The sequence below is a fragment of the Oryzias latipes genome, chromosome 11 (assembly GCF_053564925.1).
Source record: "Oryzias latipes strain Hd-rR chromosome 11, Olatipes_Hd-rR_3.1".
In the NCBI taxonomy this organism is placed as follows: domain Eukaryota; kingdom Metazoa; phylum Chordata; class Actinopteri; order Beloniformes; family Adrianichthyidae; genus Oryzias; species Oryzias latipes.
The window spans coordinates 21,732,514-21,753,975 of record NC_136247.1 but is presented as its reverse complement, the minus strand read 5'-3'; the positions used below and the strand labels follow the sequence as shown (position 1 = coordinate 21,753,975).

The 21,462-nt window shown below is 38.2% G+C and overlaps 1 protein-coding gene across 9 annotated transcripts in view; it reads right to left on the bottom strand.

The window, feature by feature from the left end:
• Positions 1-21,462, bottom strand: part of csmd3b (CUB and Sushi multiple domains 3b) — a 478,594-nt gene that overhangs the window by 143,360 nt on the left and 313,772 nt on the right. For all 9 annotated transcript variants that reach the window (XM_078954985.1, XM_078954986.1, XM_078954981.1 and 6 more), the window contains 3 exons: positions 2,955-3,137; positions 2,395-2,721; positions 427-621 (listed from right to left, as the gene is read on the bottom strand). In XM_078954985.1, coding sequence (XP_078811111.1) covers positions 427-621; positions 2,395-2,721; positions 2,955-3,137 — 705 coding nt within the window. The remainder of the gene's footprint in view (positions 1-426; positions 622-2,394; positions 2,722-2,954; positions 3,138-21,462) is intronic.

The window sequence follows — 21,462 nt, the reverse complement described above, 5'->3', positions numbered from 1 at the left end:
AATGGAGGGAGATGCTAAATCTTGACTACAAGTAATTTATTTTTTGATCAACTAGGTAGAAACACATTAGATACAAAGGGTCTAGAGACTTTGAAATGACCCAACACCTAATTAAAACAGCCTCTTTTGAATCTGCACTTCACTCAAGAATAGATTCTTTTGAAATATCCTGACTTAATTAATCACCACTTTTGCATCCATCTTTCCGTTGAAGCCTCAAAGTTTTCTTTTAATCCCATATTTCCGGTTCTAATGTCTATTTCTGTACCTTCAGATGTCTTCCTGAACATTTTCAGACTGCTTCAAAAGCATCTACACAACTTTTTTTTACATGTCCTTGTTCCAATGACTGGATAGAAATATCTACCAAAAATATATATATAATTTTTAGAAAACAATTTAAGAAGGCATGTGGTTATTATTTACCTTCACATTTAGGAATAGGCCCACTCCACATGACTTTTCCTTTTTCTAACTGACAGGAAATGGTCTCAGTTCCTTGGGTTTTGATGAAACCGTCCTCACATACAACAGAAATGGAGCTACCCAGCTGAAAGCTGTCACCAAATCGCCGAGCGTTGATGGGAATGCCGGGATCGGGGCACTCGTTGTGGCCAAATGCTGTGGAAAAAGAATTACAACACACAATTAAAATTAAGCAAACAAAATGATGAGAAGCATGCTATAAGTGCAACCGGAGTTAGTATGTAATAATTTCATTCTGTTCAATCAAAATATTGTTTTAAAAAGTTAAGTTTTGTTCATAAAATGTCTTTAGATTTGTTTGATGAGGATTTAGTACGGTGGCCCTGAAGTGAAAATCACTCCAACAAATTTTTAAAGATCCCAACGACAATTAAAAAATCAAAACATATAAAAAAAACAACATTACATTTCAGAATTCAAAGACAAAATTCCAGAAACCAAAATACAAATTATTGTTGATTGGATGATGATATTGTCCATTGTTTGTCTTTCGTCAACTGAAAGTTCTGTGTCATGAAGCGGTAGTACCTATACTTCGTGGTTGTTTGTTCATCTTTCGGCATATCCCGTCAGGGTTCACCACAGGTGGTTTGGCAGAGATTTGTACGCCGGATACCCTTCCTAACACAACCCTGTATTTTATCCGGGCTGGGGACCGGCACAGGGGGACCCAGGCTTGCACCCCTGTGTGACTACATGGTGAGGCAGTAGTGTGAAGGATCTTGCCTGAGAACCAACACTGGATGAAGCTCATCGCATCCCCTGACTTCCCTTCACGTCCTTCACCCACCCAACTGAGTCCTCCAGCCGATACTGGATGTGCTCCGTGTGTAAAAGTATGTGGACACTGTGGACGCATTTGAAAAAAACTCAAATGTCCAAAATCAAACACTATCATCCAATCATCGATGTCCCATAGTACCTACCTTTTCCTACATTTCATTTTGATTTCTGGAAATTGCTTTTGTCTTCCGAAACGTTTTGTTTTTACTTTGTTTTGTATTTTGGAAATTGCGTTTTAGTTGTTGTTGTTGTCAATTGTTGTTTTGATCTTTAAAAATGTTTCTGCATTGAGTGGTTTGTTGGTTTGATTTGGGACTCAGAGCCACCGTATGTTAGCATAACAACGAACTTTATCAGGGCAGCCATAATAAATTAAGGCAACAATAAAATGTTTTATTAAGAGGGAATTGACAATCTAACTGACAGTGTTAGAAATATCCCTAATGTTTGCAAATATAACCAAGCTAAGTGAGGTCAACATCATCATACTGTTTTTTTCTTCTTCAAGAAACATATTTTATGAAGAAGTAGTTTCATAAACTGTTTCTTTGAGCAACTTTCATTTTCATGATGAATCCCGTGACAACACTATCTCTTAATATGACCCCTATTATATTAAGCGTCTATTTTCTTTCCTAAAAAATGGTTCAATAGGATCATTACTTTGTTGGTTGCTCTCTTTTGAAATCGCTTCATTTCACAAATGCTACCTCTAATATTAGCTATTAGGGTGAGCACATGACCCTTCTTGATCTGATAAACTGTCTTTTTTAAACTTTTTCTTTTCAGTGTTGCTAATGTGTGTCGGATCTAACAATTAGTAGATTAAAAAGAGCCTTTTGCCAACAAGGAAATGGAAAAACATCTCTGGCAGGAGGAGGGGATCATTCACCGGCTCGTTAGGAGTTGGAGTGACAACCGAGAAGCTTTTAAATTCTTTTTGTCTGTCGCTTTGAAGACGCTCTGCTTTGACCCTTTGTGAAGTCATTTAATGTCTTAAATTAAGTTACACCTCATTTATTAACATGAAAAAAATACTTTTTTTACCACTTAAACCTAAATTCAGGGCACTTTTGAATGCTGATTTCCATCAAAATGCAAAAATAAATAAATAAAGGTACATACTACTGTATGTAATGTTAAATCCCCTTCCAGACATGGAGTGATCAGCCTGAAACTCTAGCCTCAGTGTGTTGGTGTTAGACGTCAGATGGGAAGGACTCTCAGCTCCAGAGAACCTCCCAATGACAGCAGCTTCATTTGTCTCTCCATCCTTCACAGTCAGGGAATCGTAAGGTGCCTCGAGGTCAAAGTCATTAAATGCCAAGTGTATTCTTGAGCCTGGATCTGATTGAATGAGCCAGACGCAATTCATGTTGTTCCCGTAACCTTCTGGGTAATCCGGGGAGAGGACGGTTCCTGAGGGAGCTGTGAAGTTGGACATGCAGGGGACTGTGGGGGAAGGAGACAGCACATGCAGAGAGGGACATTTTCTGTTAAATATTCATCTTCACAGCATCATCGGTCATCATCTGCCTCAGGCGATAATAAACTCTAAGCTGTCGCCATAGTGATAGGTTAGATTGAAAGTTATCAACGACCAAGCCCTCTATATTTTATGTATTTTTTTAAGATCATTCCTTTTCTATCACGTTCCTGGAAAATACATCATTTTTAATACTTACATATGCATATAGGGATGTTTGCCGACCACTGGTTGTTATCTTGGCAGGAGATAATCTTCTCTCCAATCAGCTCAAAGCCAAACTGGCACTCAAACCTCAGAATTCCCCCATTGGAAAAGCTGTCTCCCTCTCTTATTCCATAGAGAGGAGTTCCTGGGTCGCCACAACTCTCTTTGTCTATTTCTGGAATGACACAGATCAGTAATAGAACACTAACATCTGCATGGACCAAGGAGATTTGGATAAAAAAGAAAATCTGGGGGAGAAAAATCAGAGACAAACCACTGGATTATAAAAGATAAGCTTGATAAACTTAGACTTAATTCATATTGACAAGACCTTTTTCTCTTGTTGCCATGTCAGTTTTTTCTGTTTCTGACGTTGACGTTTCACACAAGGACAAAGGATTTTTACGGATATACAGTTTTTGTGCAGCTATGTCAACACTTTTACAGACGCACATGTTTCTTAGTACAGGTACAAAACAAAACAATTCTTTTCAACCAGTACAAAATCTTTTGATGAATGGACAATTTCATTTCTACAGCTACGAAACACTTTTACAGACACACATATCTATTATTAGTAGTGCAAAACCTTTTTATGGTCAATACTTTTTATTTCTGTAATTCTGCTCACAAGAAAATAGCATTTATAATTTGGACATGAGTGTTTATTCTCTGTGTTTTAGGTTTTATCCTTATGGTCAACACTTCAACAAAAGACAGCGGTAAATATTTGCTGGTAATGAAAAAAAGATTTAGTGGCATAAATATAATATCTGGTTAACAAGTATGTGACCGAAAAAACATTTAAAATAGGGTTATGGTGAAAATTAAATAGGGGATGTTAGTATATTCTTGTGAAGTCCCCTTACACAGTAATCTAAAATGTTTTTGTTCATTTTAGCCAATAATTGTTCATCCTTTATAGTTTTAAAGCGAAATTCAGTTATCCAAGAACCTAGAAAAAAAAAAAGGTAAAATTAATAAGTAATGAAAAAAATGTAATCAGAAATGTCGAGTAATGGTTTCACAAAGAAGGGAAAGAGAATATCTCTTTTAACAGTTTGTGATGTTGCCAAAAATCGTTAGCAGTTTATCAAAAGTGCTGAGAACGTGAGAAGACTGTGCAATACTCCATTCAATAACTTCTATCATGCTGCTGCTCTGGTGCATCCGATACTGAGGCAGGGGAGAGCATCAAAGGAATGATGAAATCAGAACATTATCATGGAGTGTGATATGAAACGTACTAGACAGAAGAAAAACACAGAAAAGCTCCCATCTCCCAAAGTCTTACATCTCTAGTGAGGACAATGACCCAATGCACAAAACCAGCTTACAAAAAAAAAGCTGTCTGAAAATAAAAAACATTGTCCTGTTTTTAGCTTCCCTGACAGTAGTCCTACCCCAAACTCCAAATGAAAGGGTGGAAAGGTTTGAAGTCAAACGCTGCACAAAGAAAGAAAGATAGAAACATCAAGAGAAGAAAAAAAGCTATAGAAAAAAGCTATAGAAAAGATAAAGATGGATGGATGGATAGCAATTATTTTTTTACAGATCCACTCGATATAAGATACCTTTTGGTGTTTTTAAAATGTTCTTGTAGCCTTTTCTACTTAACCTTATTTATTTATTTCTTCAATTGCTTTTTTTTTTAAGCCTGCATTTCTAAATATTTCTTTATTCAAATCATTGTGTACCAGGAGCAGTTGGTAAAATGCTGCTGGGAAAAGGTTATAACTGTGATGGAGAAGCTACTATGGCAAATGACAAGCTCCGCTTCATTCCTGTGCATCAACTTGCAGACAAATAGATCCATGTACGTCTTTGTTTTCCTAGTCTGAGCTGGACTTTGGATGGCTTCAATATTGCTCATCATTTTTGTTGAGCCGCTCATGTTAAATCAGGGCTGTAAGCAAGCAGGAGGGAATGCAAACAAATGGATGATGGGAAGGGGGCGGGCTTACTCTGCACTGAAGGTCCTGACCACAACTTAGAGGTGAATTCCCAATGAACACCTGTCGCTCTGCAGAAACTATGTCCTAGAAAACGACAGATTTTTTTTTTTTGTTGTTGCTAAAAACGGCATAATTATCATTAAAAGACCTCTGGGAATGCTTTCAAGATGTATCAAAAGATGATGAGTGGGACTCTTAATATATTATATTCCTATTTCTTTTATTCATAAAACTTTGACTGTGGTAATACTGTCAAGTCCCATGGAGGTTTTTCTTGCACGATTATCAAGTTCATCCTGTGTCTGGTCCAGTTTTCTCAGGTATTCTGGAGTCTTCCCACCAACCACCCAAGTCCATGCTTGTTTGGTTCCCAGTTAATGCTAAATTGACCAGAATCTCAACTCAAGTATACATTTCTGCCTGGCCATAAGCAATCAGATGATGGACTGAAATGAATAATACCTGCTGGGGTCAAATGACAGCCAGGACAATTTCTGCTAATAAGTATGAATGGCAATATAACACTCCTCAAATCTGAAGCTATACTTTTTATATGACATTTGAACTAGCCCACGTCACATAAAAAGGTGATATGAACATGACAGCCTACTAGTCTAAAAACATAGTCACAGTCCGGATTTGAGAATTTGGAACTGTCATTATCATTGGACCCTCTTTTTTTTCTCTGGGAAGGGGGGGGTTACATCATGCAATCATAGTGCAACTTTAGCATTTAAGTTTATTTATTGTTCCGTTATTTTAAAAAACAATGTGATCATATTTTAACATATCCTCTATTTACTATTCTTCACAGCATGTTGTTTTATTCCAAATAAAGCCATTTGTAAAATTACTATTCAACTCCACAGTTGAATTTTCCAAACTTCTTATCTCATCTCTCTTTAGCTTTGAACTTTGCCAGCATTGTGATTTATTTTTTTATTTCTTAGATTTTAGATTAGATAGATAGATTTTGGATTTTTTTTCTCTTAAAGAGTAAAAAGTTAAAATTGTTTTTTTCAGATTTCTAACTCCATGAAAACTAAACTAAAACCTGAAGTGCAAATCACATCAACAAATCATTAAATGCAAAGAAAAAAAATAAAAATCACAGCAACAATAAAAAAAACAACAACAAATAATTAAAAAAAACAAAGTAACATTTTAGAAATCAGAATGCAATTCCAAAAACCAAAAACATAGTTCCAAAAATCAAAATGAAACCTTTCGGAAAAAAAAAATAATTTCCAGAAATGAGGATGAAATGTTAAAAATAAACAAAAAAAAGAAACTGCAAAATGTAGGTATTATTACTGATTTGAAGAGGATGTTTGTTCACCTTTTCGTTTGGTATCTTCCAAAAGGAGACACTACTTTAAACTGCAAAAGTTTAGAGATTGATTGAACGATTCTTTTCTTCAGTTAGGGCAAAACAATCTTCTGCTTTCCCTTTTCCCCACAACCCAATTGTCATCATCCAGTCAGGAATTTCCCACACATTTTCCAGATTTCTTATTTTGTTTAAATTTTTAACTTTTCATTTTGATTTCTGGAAAATACCTTTTGATGTAATTATGATTTCTCATTATTTTCTTACCTTTCTAATTGTGATTTTAACATGTTCTTGTAGCATTTTTGTCATGATGGAGGAAATATTTAAAGAAGAATTGTCTTAAAATTGCAATTCTGAGTATTTCTTCATTCAAATCCTTGTGATTTAGTAGCAGACAAATAAATGTTGTTTGAAAAAGCTTATAACTGTAATTTAGAAGCTACTAGGTCAAGCCACAAGTTTATTGTTTTGCTCCATTCTGATGCATCTGCTTGTGGAGGACTAGATCCGTGCAATTGCTTACCATTTTTGACGCAAATGTAATGCTAGGTTGCGGGTGTGAGATGCTGTAAGCTAAGCTTGATCGGTTACGGGAAGTGGGGGCGGGGTAACAGTACCAGCCATAACTTAGAGGCAAATTTCTAATCAACTCATGCTGTTCTGCAGAAACTATGTCCTGGAAACCGACACGTTTTTAGATTTTGGCTAAAAACGGCATAATCATTAAGAGACTGGGAACACTTTCAAAAAATAAATCAAAGATGATCAGAGACGGACGTTATTATGTTTTTGCATTGAGTTATTTGTTGATGTGATTTTCACCATGGAAGATTGATACAACAAATGAACTAAGTTGTGGGTCAAGCATAACATAGTTAGGGCATGTGATAACAGTTTCTAAGCCTTTATCTTTTTTTAAAGTGTGAAACAGCAGCTATTATGAGTAAACTGGTTATTATTTGACTTGTTTTAGTGTGATACAATTACCAGCGATGAAAAGAGCATTATCATGCTGTCAGGCCTTCCACAGAAAAAAAAACTGTACTAACACTTTTGTTTGCCTTGGACAGTAAACAAAAGTTTATCATAGATTTTGAAATCATGAAGCTTAAAATGACTGATATTAGCTGAGTTAGCCACATTTCCCTGAAAGCCTCCACCTTTGACAGCCTGGGGAACACTTTTATTCATCATTTTGTCTAGACGGAGTTTGCAAGTATTCAAAACAGGTCTCCGTTTTTTCAGCTTCCACCGAAGGTTTCACAAATTCTGGTTTGATTCCGCATAAACATGCCACCATGTCACCCCGGTTCTGTTAAAAATGTTTTGTGCAGTAATCCTGAAAATATACTTTCATTGCCAAAGCCCTTCTCTCCCTTTATTCCCTGGCTCTCCACTCCTGCTTTTAGTCTTATTTACAGAAGTGGCCCAGAGCTGAGGGACGGTGTGTATTATGCGTGCATGTGCAAGTTTTCCCAGCATTCTGTGTGCCGTGTGTGTCCGTATGCCTATGTGCACGTTTGTGATGTATTGCATTAATTTCCATCATGACACCGTCTTTATGAGATCCGCAGACTCAACCAATCACAGTGTGCCCTCACACCCGTAGCTGCATGTGAACACACACAGATAGGCACACAAATACAAAGCGAAAGAAGGGAGAACAAATTGCTCCAGAGGAAGAAAAAAAAAAAAGCAGGCGCTCCGTAGGAACATTCTGGCACTATGACTTCCTGCCACTCTCTAACACACACAAACACACTGCCCCACGCACACAGTTTCTGTCTCACACACACGCACAGAAATAATCCTATTGTATTCGTAACAACACGGGTGATGGATTCACAAAGGGGATTAGGCTCCTTAAAAGAGGGTGTTTGTGTGTTTGTGCGAAAACGGTGGATGTCTATGTGGCCACTTCAACTTTAAATTCGAATTGCTATTGGAGTCTCATCTTATTCAGTTCTATGATATTCTATCATGTCGGATCGCAGCATATTGTCCATGGGAATACCAACATAAACCAACACACTGATGCCAGAATGAGTGCAGAGCGAATACACACACCACTACAGATCCTGGAGAGTATGGTAATAGATTTTGGAACGGATAATGAAACGGGTAGGGAAAAAAACACAACTTTAAAAAAAGCACATTGGCTGTTATTCTTTTGTGACTATTGTTAGATAGATCTTAAGGCTGTATTGCTAATAATAATGGAAAACTGAGCAAAGGTGGTAATGCTCAATATCTCCTAGACTACAGCCATTCAATCTCAAGTGTTCCCAAAACAAAGCTGAGATGCATTCAGCACATTTAACCTTGCCGAATAATAATCTCGATTGGTACAAAAGCCAAAGACGATGAGGACTTAAGTGAAAAGTCGATTTGTTCTCTGGGATCAAATGAGAACTGCAGCCTCTCTAATTACATTGTAACTCTCTGTTACTTTGAACTAAAGGGGAGTTGTTCAAATGGACATGTTCACACAGTAGATATCAGACAGTATGGTCTGTGCATAATCTAATTAATATGCTTACAAAGATGGCATTTTCCTTGCTGCTTTTTGACTCAAAACTGGGGCACTGACAAGGCTTGAACGACGTGATTGGAGATGTGTTCAAGAAATACATCAATTTTCTGCTCTCATTAAAATGTATCGTTCTGCTTGGTACACGAAGTGTAAAATATCATTTCAACTTCAGAGGTGTAACCACCAGCATAGTGTGTAATGGACTTGAGGAACACAGATCATAACTGGGGTGTTCACTTGGATCTGGACACAACATCGTCTCCTGTGGACATCATTTAAGTCAACAAAACAAATCCTTCCAGACTATCATCTAAGTTTGAGTGTCACAGCGTTCTTAGAAAAACTTCTGTAATTGTTGGCAGCACAGGCAAAAAAACTGGTTGCCAACATCTAAGGGTGTCAGTCTGACCCCTTCAAATCTTAAACTGATTTTTTTTACATAAACAATCTGGATACATATCTGCAAATAAAACAAGGTTTCAATTGAATATCATAGTTAAGTGTATGTTAAAACCATTGACTGCATATGAGAACTTGACTGAGTGAGTATGACATCACTCGTAGAAAATGGCCTACTTTTGACTCAAATGAAATGAAGTCAATTCATTGCCATTTTTTTGTATTATGGACACCACCATGGTGGAGCCAGACTTCGACAGCCAGCTGGGAAAAGTCTGACTTGGTCTGAGTAATTGCTTCTCCAACCACTCTTAGGAGTGAGCTTGTTGGAAAGCCACACCCCTACTATTTGCAAGTGGGCTCAGGAGAATCTGTCAATCAATCGTTTCCAATTCTCAACAGAAATGGCCAGCAGGACGCACACATTTTTATCAAAACATCTGATTGGCTCCATACAGAGTCAGTGGATGAAACCATGTTTGGGATTTAGGTTATTGAGTCCATTTATGCATAATTCAATTGTGTGGCAACACATAATTAAAAGGCCAGCTAAAGGGTAAAAATGACTCCAACATGAACAGAAACCGACCAAATTACTACTAACTTGGAGAGATTTTGCTTCCAAACACCGGAAATGTCACAAAAGTGGCAATTACCAAAAACAAACCCTCACCTTCCGGTCAGACACATTACAAACAGCACTGTGAAACAGCAATACCTGTTACTTGAAATATCAATGACAGCAAAGCATTAGATCAAGAGAAACCTGCCCTTTCTGGGCACTAAACCACCATGTGAAAAGTCAGTTTGCGAGCTTTTGATTTAATTTACATGCTATCTTTTAGAAAATTTTTCTAGCAACAATAGAATAATTATTGCAGAAATATTTTTATGAAGGAAAACTTGTAAAGGATTGTTAAATGTTGCTTCTTGCAAAAAGAATAAATTAAAATCTTCACATCTACACATGTCAAGACAAACTGTCAAGTTGCCACTTAAAAAAAGTTCATAAAGATTTTTTTCCTTTGCTTCAAGGAAACACAAGGAGGTAATGGGCTCTAAGCCATCTGGTATTCCTGAATGAGCTTTCAAGTGATTCATTACCAAAGTAAACAGCTTCCTGTAAATAATGTTAAAAAAAACAACAACAGAGGTTAGTGATATTTTCTGTGTTCTCAGTAACCAGAATTTAACACAAGATCCAGGATGTATTACATTTTATGTTTTTTTTTTTCCTAACTAACCTTTCAAATGTGTGATGAATTTTATTGGTAATACATGTACAACTTATTCAGTGTCTCATTAACAATAAGCAATGTTCTGTCTCCAATGCTGTGGTTTTGTGAGTCCTGTCCTCTAAAAGCTGTTGTTGGAGTTTATGTGGATGTCCAGATGAAAGCTAAACCCCCAAGTAAGACTAGAAGAACACAAAACTGAACTACATCTGACTGAACATTTTGTGACTTTACTTCATCTGTTCCGTTTAATTAAAGAAGTCATGCCCAGTGCCCAAATTGACCCTTTGACCCCGAAAGGGACTCAGCAGGTTACAGAAATGAATGGACCCTCAATGCCCTAACTTTAACACATTGATTCCAAATGTATTTTTCATAAGCTACGTTAACATCAGCCTAGGCAACGTAGGTTCAAGTGACCATTTTTAATGAAAAGTCTATGTAAACAGGCGTATATGCTCGTTTTGGGTACGTTTCATTTTTAATGCCATTTTCAGGCTATACATGCAAAATGCTAAAACTGGGTTCTTGAATGTGCATCACATGCCTAGTATATGCCTTGTGCACCATATTTTTGGGACTTTAAGTCTCACTCCATCTATATTTGTATCTATTACAAAATCCTTCCCAGAGGTATTTTAATTATGATTATGCATTTTTTAGTCATAATAAAAATAAAATAAAAACCTGTGCCATGTTTTTAAGACTTATTCTCTGCAGAGCTGCAATAGTTCACATTAGCATTGCAACAAAAATGGCAAGCAATGTTAGAACTTTCTAGCTGTACAATTTTGAGCCAGAATCCAGCTCAGACGAGGAAAACGAAGACATACATGGATCTATTTATCTATAAGTGGATGTATCAGAATGGAGCGGAGCAGAGAGACTTTGGCCCGGCCATTTCAGTTGCAGTGTCACAACTGAGAGCGTTTTCAAACGGCTGGGTTTTTATGTGCTCCTTGTCCATCATGATTTGAAATAAGAAATACTGAGAAACACAGTTATAATCCTAAATTCTCTTATACATGTCGTCCATTATGAGAAAAATGCTACTAGAACATGTTAACAACAACACCAGAAACACAAATTTTATTGAAGTGGATCATTATAAAAAGAGAAAGAAATCGCACTTTCGTGAGAAATTCATTTAACAAAATACAGGAACAAGAATGGACATTTCCTGTTAAAAGGCAGTATATTAATGCAACATACTACCAATAATTCAGATAAATAATAAAGAATGTTAATAAGTCAAAAATTATATCAAATTACTCCAAATGACTAAGTTTCTGTGCCTATTCTAAACTATTCCACCTTTTTTTTATTGATTCAGAACAAAGGTGACATACAGCAAAAGAACAAGGAACAATAAACTATTCCACCTAGCCTGGCGTAAGATTGAGCACCGCTTCTTCTGCGCTGGTGTCATTAGCTAATACTGATACACACACCTACAGTGCCCTCTAGCGGTTGATTTTATTTCTTTTTGATGAATCAAAGCTGCACATGGGTTTAAGTCGCACTCAAATTATACAAATTATGCAAAAAAAATAACACGATGTATAAAAATACTGTTTATTGGCAGTATTTTTTTTCCCCCATCAAACTTCGGATAATTTTTTGAGATACAAAAATCCTTCTCTGCCTTAATCCTCACACACACACTCATCCACACAACAGAGCCACACAGACCTAGGGGTCAGCAGTGCAGTAAAAACCCACCTTGACATCTTTCCCTTCAATAAAATCATATCATATATAAAAAACCATAAAAAGCAGATGAAAAATCTAAAACACAATTTCAAAAGTAAAGGCTGACATTATAACTCAGTGATGAGATCCTGCTGGGATGAGATGAGCAGATAGAAGGCGAGAGCACAACAACATAAAAAAAAGGAAAAAAGCTGGCCATGTTAGCAGGGATGAATTTTAAATCTATGAATACAGTTTTATTTGACCTTTTTCTGCAAGTGGCTAGAGTATCAAGTGGTCTTAAAATTAGCCTTGATTGCAGAGTTATTAAAGTCCACCAGAACATTAAAGAGATAAGCCATGTAACATGTAGCCTAAATAAAATCTTTATCATGAGGGTATTAGAACTAACATTTCCTCCCTTGATCAACCAACTGTGACACAGACTCTTGATGTCCGTACCGTGGTTTGTCGACTGTTGTTCGCAGCAGTGCCACATACACACCACGATGGGATAATGTTGAAACGATGCACTTAAAAATGCCAGGATTTGAGCGAATGAGTCATCACGGGAAACATATTCGCAAAATTACCATTTATTCTGTACGCATTTCAATTAAGCTAGCAAATAGTGGCCTTTTAGGTGGTACGCTTCATTTAATAAAGCCATAAAAAAAGCACTTAAATCTGAATAATTGCCCGTTTCCAGGCAGAATTTTGCATGAATATAGATCCTGGCACATGTCTGCTGCTGCTGCTGTTGGGTCTACTTTTAACAAATCCAACGCTCTTGCTTCATATTAAGACACTCCATTCCTGACCAATGTCTTTTATGCCTTGTTACACAGACCTCAGATCCAGTATCTCACAAGACTCATCACACACTGCTGTCTCCCTGCCAGTCCAATCAGTCTGAGGTGTCTTTAATGGCCTCATCCCTTGTCAAAACAATGCTTCACTGAGTAGAAGGTGAGTGAGGGCAAATGAGCACCTGCGTCTGTTTCAAGTGGGAGGAATCGGCTCGTGCTCCAAAGTGAAGCAGAAGGCTTTTCTCTGTGCTGAGAGCTGGTTCGTGCATCACTCCAACTGACAGCTGTTGCTTTTAAATTATAGAAAACGGCGGTGCTTTTCTAAAATCCCCGCTCTGTTGTGGTGGTACTCTCCAAAGTACGATACTGTGCTGATGACTGCTTGATGGCCTCCATGGATCACATCCCAAAGAGAAGCAGGAGAGAAGGTGAAGAAGCTGTTTTCCATGCGCTAAACCGGTGATCTGTTTTAAGTCCCGGACTGATTTAATGTCAGATCATGTTTCCACAGACCAGCCTTAATGAGGCTGAAGGTGGCGTCCAATTTTTTTAAGCTTACGGTTTCTATCTAATTATGCTCCTTTATGAAATCTGGTGTAAAAAGCCAGTTTAGAGCTGTTTGTAAATCATTTAGGGAGGATAAAACTGAATGAAAAAAAGAGCTGCTGATTGGTGAAATATTTTTGGGGGATTTGACAAAATTGATTAATGTAAAAATACAGATTTTTTTTTAAATAGAATTACATATTAGTACAGGTTCTGTTTAGAAAACTGCAGCACTGAAACAACTTAATTCAAGCTTTAAAAACATTGATCGTACACATATTTATATATTTTTTTAAATATTAACAAACTGTGCATTAATCTTTTACACAAAGGTGAATTTTCTGTGCCTATTTCTTACACCATCTTTAGATCTATTGTATAACAGCATTTCCAGTGGTCTTTTATTTATTATTATACTGATTTTAGCCAAAATATAGAAACCTGTCATTTTCAAGAACATAGTTTCTGCAGAAAAACAGTAGTTTATTAGAAAGTCCTTTCAAAGTTGTGGGCGGGACTGTTGGCAGGGAGTGAGCCTTCCCTGACTTCCCATTAGCCCTTTGTTTACATTATTTTTTGTTAGCTTACAGCCCCTCACAACCCGAACACATCATTAGCGGTGCAACAAACATAGCGAGCAATATCATAGTTATCCAGCTGCCAGCTCAGACAAGCAAAAGAAAGACGAGGATCTATTTGTCAGCAAGTGGATGCATTGGAATGGACCAAAGCAATAAGCTTTTGGCCCCCCAACTGTAGCGCCTACATCGATGCTACAAGCTTTTTCCAACAGCATTTTTCATCAACTTCTGATTCACAACCATTTGAAAGCAGAAATACTCAGAACTGCAGTTTTGAGTTCAATTTTCTTTATATATGTCCTCCATCGTGATAAAAATGCCACAAGGATATGTTTAAAAACACCAAAAACATCATTATCATTGGAGTGGGTCTTTAAACACAACTTTTAAGGTGTGACTGGCAGACACAGCTAAGTGAAATAATAAAACCAACACTAAAACTGCCGTTTCTGAATATAAAAGTGATGTTATTTTTATCACATTTTTTAGTGGTGCAGCTCGTATATCATTAGTGAGTCTGTCAACACATTATCTATATGGAGCTTGGTACGTGGGAACAATTGTCGCAGTACAAATTTCCAGGAAAACTCCTGGCCTTTTCTGATAAATTAATTTATACAGCCCAGTATTGCAACAATTGTCATCTCAATGGGCTGTTCAAAGTGAAAAGAACTTCTAACTCCTTGAATGCAGCTTTTTTTGTCTTTAAAGTTATTGTCTTTTCTTCCTTCTCTGCACTCGCTCTTTATGAGCAAATAACCTTCCATAGATTTTTGTTTGTTTTTCAGCAAGTTAGCTGAAAAAAATGGGTCAGAATCAATACATTAAAACAATGTAATAATAAAGTCTTTCTTCTTCCTCTTTAGTATTTGATTTTCTATTAGAAAAGTTGATAATAAATCACACTATAAAGCTATTAGTTTATTATTTATTTATTTTATTATTATAAAATCAGCCTAATGGTTGGACTGATTAGAAGATAAAATAACATTATTTTGCATTTTGTGTTTTAGTTTTTACTTGGTAACAAAATGTTAACTATTATAAAGGTGTTTTAGGTGCTGACTCAGCATTTTTCTTCTCGTTCTTTCTTCTTTCATGTTTTCAGATGGACAGAAAAAAGGTATGTAAAATAAAAATAATATTTGTAAATTTAGAGAAAAATGTCTTGTTTATTTCAAAATGTATAAAAGGAGATATTTGTTAATATTATTATTCATTACTAATCTACATAGGCTGTCAGCTTTTAAAAAGCCTGTCCAAAAAGGAGTCCACAAACTTCCTGTAACCCTTCTGTGACCCTGACCAGAATGAGGAGAGTATTAAAAACTCATTGTTGTAAAGATGTGTAGTACTTCCCAGTTTTTCTGGGTCATCTTTAATCTTTATATACTTGGAAATACTAAATAAAATAGCTTGCAAAAAAACAACCCAACAGTATATGCAGTACTGAGGCCTTCTTGCTTGCAGAAAACGTCTATCCTGTCGATCCTGAATTTTCTTCTTTCCTTCTCTTAATTAACAACATTAGCATGAATCCCATTTGCATAATGTCTGCTTGGAGGTTGCATTGGCACATCTCAAAGAATGAGCAGCTGTCCCGCACTTGGATATTTTTTACCAATCAGCTGGGCAGCTAAAGCAGAGTAGGTCTTTTTCTGTAAGCCATCAACTGAATTTATGCATGAGACAGAAATAAATTGTAAGTTTTGCTAAGAGAGTGAGAAGTGGGTGGTAAAAAGAGTGTAATTAAGTTGATAACTTTTTCAAAAAAATGAGAGATTGAGGAACTTTCAGTGTAGAAATTAGTTTATTGGAAAAGAAAGTTTTTCATTGAATGGTGTTTAATTGTTGTAAAGCTAGGATGCCAAGAGTATTTCAGGGTAGTTTCTGATACTCGCCAGTATCTCTATGGTCAGAACTATCAACATAGAAACAGCATCTACCAGCTTTAAAGGCACACAAGTAAAAATACATCTTAAGTATAACTTGAAGAAGACAACACGGAGCCTGTGGTGCCCATCCGGCCTCAAAAACTCCCCAGATACCAGGCTGCCAGGCTGTGATGGGATCCGTGGGAAGGAAGTCCAATCCTCACAGACCCTCTCCCACAAAGCCACCGGGCCTAAAGGAAGTGTATGATTGGTATAGGAATCAAAGTGCTGCCAGCTTGGTGACCTTGTCTTTAATAACAGTTGAGCGGTGACAACCGAAAGAGAGGAACTCAGAGTGAGACAGGGACTGAGGAAAGCACACAGATAGACAGAGAGCAAAAAAAGTTCAAAAGAGGAAAAGAAAAAAGCAGCGCGTGCCATTTGACACAGTGGGGAAAAGAATGTCTGACACACAAATTGCACCGAGAGAAAAAAGGAAAAGAATGGAGCCAAACAAAAGTGCATTAGAGAGCACTATGTGAGAAAATGTTATGATTTCAGACAGAAGGGAATGACAGAACGGGGAAGAAACAAATGTGTAATGAGGAAAAATGAGAGTCAGACACTGAGAGAGAAGAGAAGTGAGCACTAGTGTGAGGAGAGGTGACTGACTTGTTGGTGGAGCTTCGTTGGAGCACTGATGGAGTACCTGCCTGAAACAAATCCACTCAAATAAAACACATCAACTGGGTGGTAAAAACGTGACTTTAAGTTGATGTATTTAATGATATTATTCTTTAAAAACCAGGTTCCTACCATGTGCATCCACTACAAACACATACATTCCACACAATCACCCACCTCAACATTAAATCTTGTGGGTGATGGAGACAGCAACTCTGGGACAAACACATTTATCTGCTACAGGCTACTGCAAGAACTTTTCACAGTGAAAGTTATGGCAAAAGTAGGACCCAGAGAAGAAAAGTAAAAAAAAAAAAAGGTGTTTGTTGTTATGGCTTGTTCCTTTTTGACAGGCAGAGTATTTCAAGGACAACACATTAGTTTATCTTGTCCTGAGAGCCTTTCAGACCATCAAAATATATCCAGACAGAAAAAAAAAAGAATTAAAGCTTTGAGCAGGATTGTACAGCTCCCACCACTCCTTACCACCTACCACGCCCACCAAGGCTCTGCTCCTCCAAAGTCCTAATCCCTCCATGGTCCCATATTGTCAGCCTTGTAACTTACTGAGCAATGCTGAAATCTACTTTGACATGCTTCTCTGTGTTGTGCCCTGCATTTCTCTAAAGCCCCCCCCCCACATGTTGACTCAAAGTGACCACCACCGTGAAGGAGAGAGGCCATGGCAATTGGATTTGCAAAAATAAATTTGCCAAATGGAGACACGACAATTAAAAAAAAAAGAAGCTTGCGTTTATCAAAAACAAAACAAAAAATTGCGCTTCGAGAAGGTGGTTTTTGAGGTGCATCAAGATCGACATATTTTAGAAAACTTCATTGGAAACACTTTTTCCACATTAAATGAGTCACGTGACCAACAGCCGGATACCACTGGCTGCCTTGGACACTGCACAGCGGTCACCAGAGGTCCCAAAGCATCGCACAGCTCATCAAAAGTTGAGCAAGTCATGCCGAAATGTTGGAATCAAGGCTCCTCTGTAAAATGACCAACTACAATTTCCCAAAATCACGTCAACCATTGCCACTCCCACGTGTAAGAAGCTCGCCGTGCCATGGCTTGACTAAGACGCCAACGACTCCTTTGATAGATGATGATGAGCGCTAGTGCCGATTTGAATGAATTAAAGTATTCCTCACATCCGTCGTCATGTTTTTGAATGACTTATCGTGTGAGTTGGTTTGTATTTATTCGCATAATTATGATTTATTGGAAACAGTGTAATCGAGAAATTGTTTTTTTATATATTCCTAGGATTCCGATAAAGTTTTGAGCATATGTTTAATGGAAGCGCACTGAAGTAATTTTTGATTTTTTTGAGAGGGACCTGGCTGCAACAAGATGGCACCTGACATCAAGCAGAAATTATACATCCTACCCTAAAAGTGGAGCAGGTTAATTAAATAATCGTGCATTTTGTACAAGCACCAAATTTGGCATGGATGTGCCGTAGGATCTCCTCAGGGTATATTTAAAAAAAATCTGTAAAGCACACCAGCTGTCAAATTACTCCACCTCTGTAGGTCAGAGGTCAACTCCATCAGAAAATTGAACATGTCTGACATGATTCTGCGGGTTTTACATCTAAATTCTCATTTTAAAAAAAACGCAGAGGGCTCCCATAATGAGAGGAATTAACATTAGGAAGAGAAAACTTGCCCCAAAGCTCAAGATTCAGTTCCATCCTTGTAAAATTCCACAAAGCACTTAGTGCCTAAATCATTTAGTAGATGTCTGACTCCCTGTCAGTAGACCAATCAGACCTGTCAGATCCACCACATGAAAGTCTTTAACTGACTCCAGGATCACATCCAAGTCTGCTGAGGCAGCCTGGAACTGCATTCAGTTACAGGCTGCCTGCAGACCTGCAGTCTGTCAGAGTTCAACACTTCACATTTTTTTCCATGTGTGAGGATATCTGTAACTCCTTATGAAACGTTCTTTCTAAACAATCAAAAGGTAGAAACAGCAGGGGTCTAAGAGAAATGTTATCTGCACTTTTGCTCTATGAGCTTCCAGACTCAATACTTTCTATGTTTAATATGAAAACATCTTTGCCTTTCAGCCGACTGCCTGCTGTGCGCTGATGCAGTGGGGGCAACCACAGGTTTCAAAGATCACTTTCAATTAATTTGCACTAAATGAAACAGCTACTGGGAAATCAATTGAACACATAGACAAGCCTTTTATTCTCTTTAAATATGTGATTTATTCAAAGCGCTTTATAGATAGCTTGAGAAATCACATGGATGAATCAATTTGTTAAAGAGAGGAGGATTATCTTTATGATCAAATGTTGTGGTGCTTTGCATGCACTGCAAAAAACCACTATCTTAATTCTAGAAAAAATTGACTAAAAATAAGTCAAATTATCTGCCAGTGCAGCTAGTAAATTTGACTTAACAAGATTTTGTTGTGTTGATGTGTTGTGCGTGATTGCAAGTTAAATGACATGCTTTATATATTTGATTACTGTGCTTTCTGGACAATAGAGGTGCACTGGATTATAGAGCCCACTGTCATTTTTAAACTATGTCATATTATGCTTGTACATTTTTTTTTTCTTGTCCTGTCCAACAGCTGGGCAGGCAGATGAGAGCTGAGGGCCTCTTGTGTTGGACATATTTTACTTTAACAAGAGGGGTTATTAATCTTCAGGCAAACCAAAATTATGTCTGAATAAACCCCTTTGGAATTGAGGCCAAACTTTATTAATTTCAATCATGTTTGAAAATCTTTGGTGTTGGACCGGACGGAAAAGGAAAGAAGGGAAGAAGAGAGAGGGATGTTAGGGGGGGGGGGGGGGGGGGTAAGAGGGTGATAATAGGATGGGGGGGGGGGATAAAACCATGAAGCAGCATAAAGAAACAAGTTTACTGGTTGTTTATCATTACGGTAAGGTTCAAATGTAGTACAAAAAGGGCGGGGCTTGTCCACACGCACACTCAAATGTTATCAACACACCTGCTGGCTGAAAAAAAATGTCCACATGTCAACATGTACACAAAACCGATAGTGTTCACACACGCATACTTATGCCTTTAAACCAACTAGTGTGAAATATTTCAGTCATTCAATCATGCAAACTGTTAGTGCAAAGGTGAGCTAACACCTGTGCTCAGGTGAGTGTTTATGTTTTTCTAAAATGGACGGTGGAATCTGAAAAGAAGGAAGGAGAGTGCCCAGCCATCCCCACACCAAGACCCCCGCCGCAGCAGCAGCTGCAGCCGGAACCCCCAACGCCACACGGCAGCAGGCAGGGAACAACCGCCGCCCGGGCGACCCAGTACGCCACCCAGGCCAGGGCCAGCAGGACCGCCGCGAGGCCCCCAGAGCCAGAGAGCAGAGAGGCATGGAGGGAAAGGGAGCGCCGCCCCAGCCCAACCAGGAGAGCATTCCCCCCGCCGCGCCGGGAGAGCCCAACGCAGGGCCCCACCCGAGAAGGGCGCCCACAGCCCCAGACGAGCAGCCCAACACCCCCCAGGAGTTCCGGGCATCCCCCCGCCCCAACCCCAGGTACGAGCCAGGACCCCCCAAGGGAGACCCGCTCCGCACTCCAGGCAGCCACCCACCCGGCCCAAGGTTGGTCCAGGGAGGAGCAAGGCAGGGGCCAGCCGCCCCCGCCCAGGAGGGGAGCGCCCCGGGTAGAAAGGGGGGCCCACCAGGGGTGTTGTAAACTTGGCCCGACCAGGCTCGGCCACAGTTGGGCCCAGCACCCAGGGGCAAGGTACTTGCGTACTAAGGGGGTGCAGTTAAAATTGGCGGGTAGGGCACTGTATACTGTATACTTGTACATTTTATACTTATGTCACACCGCTGCATGTTAGCTGAGTTTGTGAATTTACAAAAAAACTTAACCTTGTTTGCAACTCTTATAACAAGCAGACTGACATTTTGACAGAGCGCTGTGTTCCTCCCAAAATCGCTTCAACATCAGTAAACACAACCAGAATGATTCCATACATAAAGGGCTTTGGATTAAAAGCCGCACTGTGGCTTTTTGAAAAAGAAGGAAAAAATAAAAAAAAGTCTTATTAGTGTCTTAAAGTGCAGTAAGGATGGAAATGAAAATCATAACTACTCATAAGTAGTTTAAAACATTTGATGTCAATAATGATCCCATTGTTTTTACTCCTACTGTTTAAAAGACCCACTTCAAAGAAAATTGTGTTTTTGCTCTTTTCAACACGTTTTTGTGGCATTTTGCTGAAGATGGAAGACATTTATCAAGAATATCAATTTAAAAAATGCATTTCTGAGTATTTATTTATCCAATTTGTTGTAAATCAACGAGCAGACATTTTGAAAAATTTGAAAAAGCTTGTGGTTGTGATGCAGAAGCTGCCATCGGCAAACCAAAACAAACTCTGTGCTCCACTCCATTCTGTAAACTAGCAGGGGGAGGCCATTAACATATGGATAATGGTAAATACTTCGCAACAACAGTCTCAAAGGTGAAATCCTAAAAAGTCTACTGCCGTTCTGCAGAAACTAGGTCCTAAAAACCAACATTTTTGGGCTAAAAGCAACATAATCATATTTAAGAGACCACTGGCAACGATTTTACAAAAGATCAAAAGATGATTAGAGCAGGACTTAAAACACTGAAGCCTGAGCTCCCAAAAGCACAGAACAGTGGTCATAATAGTGTTAGAACTGTGTGAACTGTGATCTCATTATGACAATAATACCACCAGAGATGGCACCTTAATGGGACTCTTTGTTCAGCAGAGCTTTCCCCTGTACTAAATTAACTACATTTAGAAGTAAAAAAAGAAATTATCAACTGTTAATACTTAACTTTGCATGGAGATGAAAAATCAGCATACAGGAAAAATGC